This window comes from Mesoplodon densirostris, chromosome 11 (genome assembly GCF_025265405.1).
Source record: "Mesoplodon densirostris isolate mMesDen1 chromosome 11, mMesDen1 primary haplotype, whole genome shotgun sequence".
NCBI classification, from domain to species: domain Eukaryota; kingdom Metazoa; phylum Chordata; class Mammalia; order Artiodactyla; family Ziphiidae; genus Mesoplodon; species Mesoplodon densirostris.
Window position 1 is genome coordinate 19,760,557 of NC_082671.1, and position 14,093 is coordinate 19,774,649.

General features: G+C 38.4%; 1 protein-coding gene across 1 annotated transcript in view; it reads left to right on the top strand.

Moving 5' to 3' along the window:
• Window positions 1-146: 146 nt before the first annotated feature.
• Window positions 147-14,093, top strand: part of ETNK1 (ethanolamine kinase 1) — a 71,578-nt gene continuing 57,631 nt past the window's right edge. Inside the window, exon 1 of the mRNA XM_060112430.1 lies at window positions 147-551. Coding sequence (XP_059968413.1) covers window positions 396-551 — 156 coding nt within the window. The 5' untranslated portion in view covers window positions 147-395. The remainder of the gene's footprint in view (window positions 552-14,093) is intronic.

Below are 14,093 nucleotides of genomic sequence, written 5' to 3' on the forward strand. Positions count from 1 at the left end.
CGAAAACGGCCGAGGAACCTAACTCCAGGCACTAGGCCCATTGTGCCCGCGGCTAGAAACTCCGCCTTGATCCTAACGCAGCCGAGGCCACGCCCCGCGCGTGACGCCAGCGTCAGGCCAGTCCCAGCATGCTCCGCGCCCGCCGGCGGCCGATCGCAGACGAGACGGATATTCCCCGTGAGCAGTCCCTGGTCAGTTCAGCCGCTATCCAGACCTGGGTCGGCGAGAGTGCCGCCACCAGCTATTCTCCTACCGCTCTGCCGTCAGTCTGAACGCCCCCAGCCCTCCCGCGAGGGCGCCCCGGGACGGAAGGATCCAGCAGCCTGTCGGCGCCCGCCGTTCTCGTGGTCGCCGTCGCCGTCGTCGTTGTGGTAGTCTCTGCCGTAGCCTGGGCCATGGCCAATTACATCCACGTCCCGCCCGGCTCCCCGGAGGTCCCCAAGCTGGACGTCACGGTGCAGGATCAGGAGGAGCAGCGCTGCCGGGAGGGGGCCCTGAGCCTCCTGCGACACCTGCGGCCGCACTGGGACCCTCAGGAGGTGACCCTGCAGGTAACGCCCACACCTCAGCCCCGACCTTGACGCGGCCCCGGGGGGCCGGGGGGCGGGGGCGGTCTCACAATCCCTTCTAGTCCCCGGTGAGCCGGCAGGACCTACGGGAACGTCGTCTCCCTCCGTTCTTTGGGAGGTGATCCTGTATTTCCTCTGTCACACCTAGGGAAGGTCACTCCCCCTTCCTTCACCATTGCTTACTGAGGTCGTCCTGAGGGCGGATTTTCTCTTTCCAGAGGCGGCTATGTTCGTGACGCACCCCTTCCACCTCGGGAAGGTTCCTGTTGATCGTTGCCCCTCCTCCCACTCCCCTGTCCCTTCTAAGTGCGAAAAGAACCTTTTCCACTCCCTTGCGAGGGGTCCTCGCCCATCGGCCCAAGCCACCATCTCCTCCCCTTTCACAAATAATGTGGTAATTAATCTTCTCTGATCTTTTCATTTCCCTTCCCTCCCCTCCCCCGTCGGTGTACTCCCATTGATGCTCACCCTGCGTCTTACCTTCTCAAGTCCTGGGATTGGCGACAGTACTCGATTCCAAAGTAATGACCGTGGTCCTCATGGGTTCTTCGGTAGCCCTGCACACGTTATTTTATTTGTATCGGTACTTCTGAAAATGTTTTAGTCATGTTAGTGAAACTAACAATATCTGATGTTAGAAGGATCAGCGGCTTGTGAATATTTCTTTTTCCTGAGCCACTGTATTCATAGATAGACAAAAATGAGAAAAAGTCCTTAAGAACCTATGCATTTTTAATAGCTTATTTCTAATAAGTTACGATTAAGCATACATGAAATTTATTTTGAATACTAATTTGTATTTAACTTTTGGAGTTTCAGGTACTATATCGAAAATGAACCTCCTTTTCCCTTGCAAACACAAAGTAATTTTAAAGGCTGGCATATTTTAGGTTTGTTTCAAATCTGAGCAATAATGTAAGAGTATTCATTTGAAGTAGCCACATCATCTGCCTTATTTTGTTGACTGATTTGTTTCAGCAATGTTAATTGACTTAACAGTATCTCAGATTCTTTGGTAAAGTAGTCACCTATACAAAAATGAATAAAATATGAACAGTGCCCTAGGGCCCAGAACAGTTCTTGACACTTCAGCTTTCATGAATGTTGGCTTCAGTTCTTACTGCCTAGAAGAGTTTGGAGCAGATTAAAAGGACCCATATGTTTTGGAAAAAAGTTAAGACAAAAATTTTGAAAATTTAAGGGAATGTTTGTTAGCCAAGTATGTAGGACATAGTGAATCCAAAATGATTTTCATGTGTAATTTTAAAAAAATAGTATATTTTCTTTAATTAAGGAAAATTAGTTTAATTGAAACTTCCAATTTGAAACTCTAGACTTCTTTAGTTTATTATTTATTAACTTATTTGTAGTTTATTATAGAAGATTTTTATATTTATTAAAATGAGTTATATTCTGGCAGTCAAGTATAAATTAAACAGATATTAATTAAAAACATTGCTACTTCATGGTAAACTCTGGTACTGGCAAACCATATTACTTTTTAAGCAGAGACTTAAGAGTTTGAAGCTTTGAAGACTGGAATTTCAGTTGATGTGTTTGTCTGTAGAACAGCAGGAATAGCTACTCAGAGGTACATTAGGTGTGTTTTTAATCATTTAATCCCCCGAACAACCATTTTAGATAGGTACTATCTTTTTTTTTTAGGTGAAACTCAGTGAAGTAAAGCTAGGATATCGGTTTAAAAAAAAAAAAAGATAAAATATGCTAACATCAAACTGTTTTTTGATTGTTGTACTTGGGATTGAATCTTAATCTGATACCCATGTAACAGCTTTTGACTTGAAGACCTTTGGACTCATTGTCCAAACTTCTAATATACTTATTTGTAAGTGAAGGTAAATACTACCATTTTTTTTTTTTTTGCCCTTAGGATGATTGTTATTTAGAAATATAAACCCTCCATTTGCAAGCAAAGCTATTGATCCAGAAGCTGGAACAACTGCTAAGCAGAGTAGATTGTTATTCATCTCTCAATATGGTAGATCTGACTCCCACATTCTAGGTCATTATAAACTCTGCTTTTATGATGCTTCAGGATTTCTTCAGTAAATATCAATGGGAATATTTTCTTTTGAGATTTGCTTTTATTTCCTTTGAGGTATAAAGATAAAAATCATACCTAACCTAATAGTCAACAGATTAAAACAGGTATCAGTAATACAGCCCATATTTTAAAAAGATTTTTTTCTAAAATTCTTATGTGATATAAAATGCTTTAAACATACCTTAGAAGCTTACTCTAGTAATACTTATTTTACCTGACACTTACTCTTGACAGCTGAACTATTGAGAGCATTTTGGAAAAGCCAGAAGCAAACAAAAAAAGGCTTCAGTGCATTCAGAATAATAGAGGGCCCAGTCTTTGCTCACAACTTATGGACACAGGGGATAATATATCTCATTTTAGATAGAGTCTTAAAAAGTTTAATTATTTTTTCCCTATCTGTGCAAAATTAAAAGAATACAATATAAAAGGAGTGGTGAGCTTTGTGGAGTGTAGTATCTTAGAATAGGCAGAGTAGTTCTAAAACAATACCAGTCACAATGTTTTTTATTTAATAATATTTTACTATTTATAAAGGAAGCACTTTCACATACATTCTCCCAACGACCCTGTGAGATAGATGTAGACTGTTAATATGTATTTTATAGTTAAATGAAAGTGAACTTGGGAGTTTGTAATGGCAGATCTGAGATGAGAACTCATCTTATGAATTATTGCTCTTTGAGAAAAGTTTATGTTTGTATATTATGATTAAGACAGGGAAGCCATTTCTGTGTGATATCAGTAATTTCTTAAAAATTAAATCTTTGGCTCATAGAAGGATTTTGCTTTAAGTTCCTTAAACATAAATTTGCATTACTTTTCCACATGTGACATTATTCTGGAAATGGGATTCACTTCAGCTTTCTTTTAAGATAGTTACTATCTAATAATAAAGAATTTGAGTGGGTGGTAGGACCTAAGACTATATGACTATGGCTAAGAGAGATGTGTTGTTTGATAGGTTCCCATATATGTTGATAACGTGTGACCAAAAAGTCAGGAGCCTACTGTACTAGTTTATTTTCAGGTATTAATAGCTGTGTGATTCGGACTGAGCAAACCACTTCAACTCTCTGCGGCCTCAGCATAGTGTAGTGGAAAGAAGATGGTTTTTGAATCCTGATTCCAGCCTTTTGTCACCTTTGGCAAATTTAAAAATCCCTATAAAAAGGACTTACTCTCTACCTTGGAAAATAGTAGCATAGTAGAAAATAGTAGAATTTAACAACTATAGTACTCTTAGTCATTTTACTACTAGTACTAATTTTACTACTTTACTACTAAGAGTAGAGTATCTGGAGAATTAAATGAAATATGTAAAATTATACATAGTATGTTTTAGTACTCCAACTTCCCCCAGGCTCTCCCCCCACCATTTGTAAGTGGAAAGTTGTTATGAAAGAATTGTAAGCTCCTAAAATTCAGTAATTTTGACATGTATTTTTTTGTACTGGCATAATGCTACTTTTCAGCAGCATTCCTTGTAGCAGAAGGTAGGCACGGGAGAATGGAGAAGGGAAGGCTTCATAGAAGATGGGGTACCCGAACTGAGCTTGGAAGGAAAGATAGGAGATGGAATGGGGAAGTATTTCTGGGCAAAGAAAAACTGCTTTCACAAAAGCTAGACTATGAGTATCTTGGACAGAATGGTGTATGAACAAGAATAGAAGTGGGAGTGATTTTCAAATAAGGGAGTGCTTAGATACGAACGTTTTATGCCTCTTTAAGGAGGTGGTATTTTATTATCTCGGACATGATGGGAAGCTGGTGAATGTTTTTAAGCAGGTAAGTTATATCATATATATTTTAGAGAACTGGCAGATTACAATTTAGGCAGCATTCATTGAAGGAAATGTTTTGAATTAGGGATTAAGTGATCACTTACAAAGGACATTGGTGGTTTTGAAACTGATGGTTATTGCACACTAAGAGGATGCTAAATCAGTATAGTGGGTTGAAACCACTACAGTTTAAAAAGATGAGTTAGAATAAGATGTGATGGGATAGATCAGAGCGCATTGCAAGTAATAAGGTATTATCTTGTGAAGCTTTTAGTTTTATATAAAAGTATATATGTACTGAATTAGAGGATAAATACATTTCTTTCTATGTATTGCATTAAAAAATGTTTGTGAAAGACAACCTAGGAGAGACTGTTATGTTAGTACAGACAAGCGGTGCTGGGATCCAAATTAGGACAGTGGCCTTGAAGATGGAAATAAGGGACAGATTTGACATTTCAGAAAATAAATGTGCAGGACTTGTTAATTGCTTGCAGGTGAGGGAGGAAGTGGGAAGCTTAAGTTTTTTTTTTTTTTTTGTGGGTGACAAAAATAAGGGAAGTAATGAAACGTATATTTAAGGAATCAGGTTGTATTTTTCAGGATTTTATCTTTTTTTTTTTTTTTTTTTTAATCTTTTGGCCATGCTTCGTGGCATGTAGGATCTTAGTTCCCTGACCAGGGGTTGAACTCGCGTCCCCTGCAGTGGAAACACAGAGTCTTAATCACTGGACTGCCAGGGAAAGTCCCCAGGATTTTGTCTTATAAGGAGTTATTTTGCTCTGATATATCTGATGGGCTATAAATAGGTAAATTTTTATCACCCTTTTAAAAACTTTGAGATACAACAAACAAACAGAAAAATGAATGAAACATAAATTGTTGTAGAATAAATACCTTCGTAGCCCCAGCCCAGGGAAAGGGAAGATATTACCAGCAGCCCAGAATATCTCCGCTTTCTCTTCTTGCTCCTAACTTTACCCTCCCTCTAGTGGTAATCACAATAGCAGTTTAAAAAAAATAGTTAACAAACAGAATATTTTGAATTAGTCGTTTTTTCCAGTACTCTGAGAAAATATACTGTGTATGAATTTTTTAAATAAGAGACTATATGATCATGAAGTAATTTAGTTTTACTGAAAAGATGTATCACAATATTAAAACTTTAAGTAGAAAACTACCCACTTCCTATTCATAGTTTCTTAAAAAAATCAACTGTTTCATTTTGTTTATTACCTTCTACTTCTCCCTTAAATATTTTACATAGTTGTTATTGAACCTTATGTACAACTTTTAAAAATTAATTTTTATTGGAGTATAGTTGCTTTACAATGTTGTGTTAGCTTCTCCTGCACAGCAGAGTGAATCAGCCATACATATACACATATTCCTTCCCTTTTGGATTTCCCTCCCATTTAGGACACCACAGTGCATTAAGTAGAGTTCCCTGTGCTATACAGTATGTTCCCATCAGTTGTCTATTTTATACATAGTATCAATAGTGTATATGTGTCAATCCCAGTCTCCCAATTCCTTCTACCCCACCACTTTCCAGCTTGGTATCCGTACATTTGTTCTCTACATCTGTGTTTCTATTTCTGCTTGGCAAATAGGGTCATCTATACCATTTTTCTAGATTCCACATATATGCGTTAATATACGATAGTTGTTTTTCTCTTTCTGGATTTACTTCACTGTATAACACTCTCTAGGTCCATCCACGTCTTTACAAATGACCCAATTTCGTTCCTTTTTATGGCTGAATAATATTCCATTGTGTATATGTACCACATTTTCATTATCCATTCCTCTGTTGATGGACATTTAGGTTGTTTCCATGCCCTAGCTATTGTAAATAATGCTGCTATGAACATTGGAGTGCATGTCTTTTTAAAAATAAATTTATTTATTTATTTTTGGCTGCGTTGGGTCTTCGTTGCTGTGTGCGAGCTTTCTATACTTGCGGTGAGCGGAGCTACTCTTCGTAGCAGTGCACAGGCTTCTCATTGTGGTGGCTTCTCTTGTTGCGGAGCACGGGCTCTAGGCGCGCGGGGCTTCAGTAGTGTGGCACACAGGCTCAGTAGTTGTGACTCACGGACTATAGAGTGCAGGCTCAGTAGTTGTGGTACACAGGCTTAGTTGCTCTGCTGCATGTGGGATCTTCCCGGACCAGGGATCAAACCCATATCCCCTGCATCGGCAGGCGGATTCTTAACAGCTGCACCACCAGGGAAGCCCCATGTGTCTTTTTGAATTATGGATTTCTCTGGGTATATGCCCAGTATTCTGGGTCATATGGTAGTTCTATTTTTAGTTTCTAAAGGATCTTCCATATTGTTTTTCATAGTGGCTGTATTGATTTACATTCCCACCAACAGTGCAAGATTGTTCCCTTTTCTCCACACCTTCTCCAGCATTTATTGTTTGTAGATTTTTTGATGATGGCCATTCTGATGGGTGTGAGGTGATACCTCATTGTAGTTTTGATTTGCATTTCTCTAATAATTAGTGATGTTGAGCTTCTTTTCATGTGTTTGGCCATCTGTATGTACAATTTGTATTCCGTTTTTTCATGTAGCCTTTCATAAATATTTTCCCATGCTGTTATGGTATTGACCACAATTTTTGATAGCTACAGACATAATATTTAGTCATGTTAAACATCATGTGACTTAATTACTTTTAAAGTGAGGTTTTAAAAAAAATTGTAAAGAGTATAAAGAGGAAAATTAGAAAGGCTCATATTCTAACCCTGTTGATTTTGTTTAAAAATTACAAATGATACATGCCCTTAAAAAACAAGGCTATAAAATGAAAAGTAAAAAATCTAGCCCCCCCAACACCAAGTCATTCTCCCCAAAGGTAATTTTGTGAACAATTTCTTTTGAACTTATAAAAAATTATCAAATTATAGATTTACCAGCGTACATTATCTACCTATGTTTATAAATATAGTAAATATAACTATATTCTTTTTTGTATACATAATTAAATTATTCTGTATCTTGATTTTAAAAGTAATATATCTTAGACATTTCCATGTCAGTATATATAACCTGCCCCATGTTTTTAAAAAAACATTGAGTCGTTTTTATTTTTTAGGTATTAAAAAAAGTATTGCAGTGATCTGCTTTTATACGTATATTTTGGATAACTTTTTAAAGTATATCCATAGAGTAAATTCTTATTAGTGGAATTAAAAGATTAAAAGTAAAAAAAAAATTATGATCTTCAAGGAATTGGCTCACACAAGTGTGGAGGCTGGTAAATCTGAAATTTGTAGGGCATTCTCTGGTAAGCTGGAAGCTCTCAGGCAGGAGTTGATGTAGTCTTAAGGCAGCATATGTTCAGGAAAACCGAAGTTTTGCTTTTACAGCTCTTCACCTGATTGAATGAGGCTCATTCATGGGGAATAATCTTTTTTACTTGAAGTTATCTGGTTAATACGTCTGCAAAATACCTTCAGAGCTGCATCTAAATTAGTGTTTGTTTGAATAACTGGGTATTGTAGCTAATCCAAGTCGACACAAAACTGTTAGGCTATTTCTCACTTTCATATAATTTATACTCCTCAAAACAGTGTTGGAAGGTATCCTTTTCTCTATACCTTGTCCAACCTCTGATATTAAATTAAAAAATTTTTTGCCGGTTAGATACCTGAAAATGGTATTTTGTTTTGTTTTTACATTACTTTTAATTTTGTTATTTTCGAAGATGGTGGAGTCCAATAGTTACTTCCACAAAACAGTTAACTGACATGCATTAATTCCATCTTTCCAGGCTTCTGGGCTCGTCCAGTAGCCATTGTCTTAAAGAATAATTGAAGCTTGTCTTTCCCGTTGTATTGGTCTGTGCAAGCTCATTCATTTGAATTCAGTATTGAATTCAGTTAATTGGTCACTTTAGACCATAAATAAATAGCGAAACTCTGCTTGGTATCTTAATCATCTTTAAGGACTAAAGAAATTTCATAGTAGCTAAGGTAGAGTTTAATATTTTTATCATCTCAGGGTTTGTAGTTGCAGGGCAGTGTCACGTACTGAAAGAAGGTATTGGATTGTGTTTTGGGGGTCTCAAGATGACCTTCAAGTTCACTGATAATCACTTTAACTTCTAAGGTGTCATTAAAACTGTAATATCTTTTTGTCCACCGGGTATTCTATATTGCTTCAAAGAGCAACCTGTGCAGGTTTGGGCAATTCTTTAAGTTCCTAATTGATACGGTCAATTAGTCCTGGCTGAAGGGTGAATTTATGTCTTCTGTTACAGTACTAAAATAGGGAAAGTGTTACTATAAAACATATTTATCTCAGTATTACATTCAGGCAAAGGAGACAGAACCACCTCTCATAATACCTGTTCCAGCACTCCACTTTGCATACAAATATTCACCATCAACAGTGGCATCCTCATGTCCTCGCAGGGTAACTGTTGCTCCTTTAAGAGTCTCTCACGTAGGTTTTGGATTAAGTGCATTGGGCTTCCCTGTCAAAAGGTTTCTTCTCTACCTCTAGGCCATTTTACCCACTTATGTGAATTTGGCCTTGGGTTCCCAGCTGCTGAGGGTTGGGCCAAGATCTTGACCTCACAGTCAATTTGCTTATTTCCGAATTGGTGGCAGACTCTTAATATCATCTTTGTACCCTGGCTTTTTAAAATCTCCCAAGCTAGAGTAAATATGGTGGATTTGTTCGGAGCACTCAATGCTGGGAGACCACTAGCAGGTCCCATCAGTCCATCCAATCTGATAATGCTTCATTAAAAAGCTTTGCTTCAACCCCATCAATGTCTGCTTTATTCATCCAGTTTTTTGATAACCATGAAAAACTTTCACTCTATTGGGACAAGTCATTTGCCATCTCCCTTATCTTTTCCTCTTACTTTTAATTCAGTTTTCTTACTATCATCCCTAAGACCCGTAAAGGGAAGCTTGAGACAGCAAATCGGATCCAGCATCCTGAACAGTTTATGTTGGTAACAGGAGAGTTACATGGGGGACCCATGTAGAAGGAGAAACCTTTATCATGGTATTCACCATGACCTGGGGGTGGGGCATATTAAGTGGTTGAATATCCTGGTCACTGTAAGGCCAGGCTTGTATGGCCTGCGTATGCAGTATATCAGCCACTTCATCTGGAATGATCGATCCACTTTGCATGCAGAGGAGGGACCGCACAATTCCCCTTCTCAGGAAACAAACTTGGTAGCCACTTCTATCCATTCTTCCAGTCTAGCAGTCTTGCTGGGATTAGGTTGCTGTATGTTTGGGTTAGTTGCAGCCATTCAGAACTGTTCAGTAGTAAGCTGTGGGTCCTGCATTAGCCTAAACATGCCATGGACTTCAAACCATAGATTGCTCCTAACTTAACCATTCTGATGATGAGACAACTTTACACTATATCCTCAGGTTTCAGTAGTTTCCTTATTTTGTCCCCTTCCCACCTGAATCATTTTGGTAAACAGAGGGTGAGTTACAGAGGTCAAAGAAGAGTTACCTGCTGTGGAGCACGAACTCTCTTTTGTGACAGTTCTGTGCTTAGCAGCCTGATGTTGTATCGGACCATCTGGAACCTGGGTTGGTGCAACATCAAGATCTACCCTAAAACAGTCTTTATCTTTCTGTCGTAGGTAGTATGGCTAACAGCAGCCAAGCAATCAAGCATTTAGCCAATTTCTCATTATTTTGCACTTTATTGTGGATTCAGGGACAACTCTTCTGGGGTTGGAGCTATCATTTTTAGGTTTCACTAACTTTTACCTCTTGTAGTAGATGACAACATGCCTGCCATTTCATACTGTGGGTGATCTGGCAAACACCCAGGCATCAGGGATTGATCATCCACTGCCCCTTCCTTATTCTTTTCTTCAGATAATACTTAACAATATCACAGTGAGTCTAGGGTCATGCTAGCTAACCCATAAACTTGAGGGTGTATCCCTGAAACAGATTAAGAGTCATGACATCAGGTTTTTATCCCGTTTTGCCATTGTATGACTTTGGAAAAATATGAGAACTGACCTAGGTCATAGTTTTTTCATTCTACAAATCGATCATTCAGTCTATATAAAAGCAAACATTTACTGAATATCTCTATGTTCTTTGTTCCACTCTTTCTCAACGTTTTAATAATTACTCTCTAAAGAGAAGGTTAAATTATGTTAATTTTTACCTAACAGGAGAAATTAAATACTAAAGAATAGGATTTTGCAGGTAGGGTCGAGCTTTAGAGAGCCACAAGCTATTGTAATATCTCTAGATTTTTTTCTTCCCTCAGTAACCAACTTTTGCTCCTTTGGTATCATCTCTGTTGAGAATGTAATACATGAAAGAAATTTTATTTTATTTTATATATATATATATATGAGAGGATATGTATATGTATGTATATCTGTATCTCCTCTTTAAGATAGTAAATGAAAATTAATTAAATTTAAACCAAAGCACTAAAGTACCTATGCATTTATTTTCAGTTTTAAAAACCTTATCGCTTTAGGAAATTTTCTCTAGGGTTACTGTGAGTTGAAGGTAATCAAAAGATTAACTGGCAGTACATTTTTTCTGATCTGAATATTACATTAACTCTTTTCTAGTTAAATTTGTTGTTGATGTGTGATATACATAATAAAAAGTGCACAGATCTTAAGTGTAGAACCTGATGAATTTTCCTACAAAGCAACCACACCCATGTAATAAGTATCCAAGTCAGGAAACAGATTTGGGAAATGGTACCCCAGAATCTTCTCTTATACTCTCTTGGAGTCACTATCCATCAACTCTCCCCAAGCAAGTGTTACTCCTATCCTGATTTGATATTGTAGCTTTCCCTCTCTATGAATTTTTTTTAATGGAATCGTATGGTATATACTTTTTTGGGGGGGTTGGCATATGCTAAAGTTATGAGAGATTTATTTCTGTATATATAGTTAGTTCTTTCTTATTCTCATTGAAAGACTATACCTCAGTTTATCTTCTGTTGGTGGACACTTGGGTTGTTTTCGGTTTTTGGCTATTACAAATTATGCTGATGTGAACATAGCTGTATAAGTCTTTTGATGAGTATGAATATCTGTTTCTGTTAGGCAGATACTTAGAAGTAGACTTGCTGGGTCATCTGGTGTGTATTTTAGCTTTACTAGATACTTTAAGTTTTCCAAAGTGGTTGTGTCAATTTATACCCCTAATGGCAATACTGTATGAGTGTTTCAGGGGTGCTGCATCTTTACCAACAGTTGTTATTATCTGTCTTCATTTTTATCATTAGGGTAGGCATTAAGGGTATCTTGTTATGGGTTTGATTTGCATTCTCTTAATAACTAGTGCATCTTTTTTCTGTGGGTTGGATATCTGAATGTCTTCTATTTTGAGATGCCTGTTCAAGTTTTTTTGGCTAATTTTTCTCCTGGATTATTTTTTTCCTAATGATTTGTAGATGTTCTTTACATATTCTATATTTGAGTTCTTATTTCTTTTTTTTGGCTACGCTGTGCGGCTTTGCAGTATCTTAGTAGGGATTGAACCCAGGCCCCCCAGCCGTGGAAGCGCGGAGTCCTAACCACTGGGCCGCCAGGGAATTCCCGCATCCTTTTTTTTTTTTTTCGGTATGCGGGCCTCTCACTGTTGTGGCCTCTCCCGTTGCGGAGCACAGGCTCCGGACGCGCAGGCTCCGGACGCGCAGGCTCAGCGGCCATGGCTCACGGGCCCAGCCGCTCCGCGGCATATGGGATCCTCCCAGACCGGGGCACGAACCCGTATCCCCTGCATCGGCAGGCGGACTCTCAACCACTGCGCCACCAGGGAGGCCCCCGCATCCTTTTTTTTAAAGAAATGTATTATAAATGTTTTCTGCCAGTTTGTGGCTTGCATTTTCACTCTTAGTAGTGTCTTTTGATAGCCTTAACACCAGTTTTTCAATTTTTTCTTTATGGGTATGTGTCTTGATCTCTTCCTATGCCAAAGTCCTGAAGATATTCCTCTGTGTTTTATAGAAACTTTATTGTTTTGCTATTTTACATTTTGATCTGAAATAGTTTATGATGTAAGGTGGAGAAGGTCATGACTCATTTTTCTTCTGAATGGCTATCAGTATCCAGTGATCCAGTATCACTTATTGAAAAGACCATTTTCTCCCCATTATAGTGTTACCTGAAACCACCATTTTTCCACCATTACAGTGTTACCTTTGTCATAAACCAGGTGGCACTGTATGTGAGTCTGTTTATGAATTCTGTTCCTTTAGTCTGTTTTGTCTATTATTGCACCAGTATCACAGTGTCTTGACTACTCTCAAGTTGCTTCTAGGTCTTGGTATGATATAGTTACTATAATCCTTGGTATGAGACACTAGCTTTGTTCTTCTTTAAAATTGCCTTGACTATTCTTGGCTTTTTAAATTGCCATGTAAATTGTAGACTCAGCTTTTCAATTTCCTCAGAAGAAACTAGATGGAATTTTGATAGATATTTTTGTGGAATCTATAGATATTTGAGGAGAAGTGAATTCATTAACAATACTGAGTCTTAGAATCTATAAATATGGTATATCCTATTTATTTAGTTTCTCTCAAACTTTTTTTTTTTTTTTTTTTTAAAGAAGATGTTGCGGGTAGGAGTTAATTAATTAATTAATTATTTTTTTTGCTGTGTTGAGTTTTCGTTTCTGTGCAAGGGCTTTCTCTAGTTGTGGCAAGCGGGGGCCACTCTTCATCACGGTGCGCGGGCCTCTCACTATCGCGGCCTCTCTTGTTGCGGAGCACAGGCTCCAGACGCGCAGGCTCAGTAGTTGTGGCTCACGGTCCCAGTTGCTCCGCGCCATGTGGGATCCTCCCAGACCGGGGCTCGAACCCATGTCCCCTGCATTAGCAGGCAGATTCTCAACCACTGCGCCACCAGGGAAGCCCTCTCTCAAACTTTTGAAGTTTTCAATGTAGAGATCTTGCATTTTTCATGTCATTTTTTCCCCCCAGGAATTTGATGCTTTCTGATATTATTTAAAGAATATCATTTTAAAAAAAAGGTTTGCTGTTGGTATAGAGAAATTCAATTGATATGTTAATACATTGAATTTTTCACATGTTCTAATTATTTGTTTTAATTTAGATACTTTGTGCATTTTCTCTGTATCTGCAAATAATGACAGTTTTGTTTTTTGCTTTCCTGTTCCTACTTCTGTTGTTGTCATGTCTTTTTTTTTCCCCACATCTTTATTGGAGTATAAATGCTTCACAGTGTTGTGTTAGTTTCTGCTGTACAACAAAGTGAATCAGCTATATGTATGCATATATCCCCATATCCCCTTCCTCTTGAGCCTTCCTCTCACCCTCCCTATCCTATCCCTCTGTCGTCTCAAAGCACCGAGCTGATCTCCCTGTGCTATGCAGCAGCTTCCCACTAGCCTTACATTTGGTAGCGTATATGTCAGTGCTACTCTCTCACTTCATCCCAGCTTCCCCCCACCCCCCGCTATGCCCTCAAGTCCCTTCTCTACGTCTGCCTCTTTATTCCTGCCCTGCCACTATGTTCATCAGTACTGCTTTTTTTAATTCCATATATATGCGTTAGCATATGATAATTCATTTTTCTCTTTCTGACTTACTTCACTCTGTATGACAGATTCTAGGTCCATCCACTTCACTGCAAATAACTCAATTTCGTTCCTTTTTATGGCTGATATTCCAT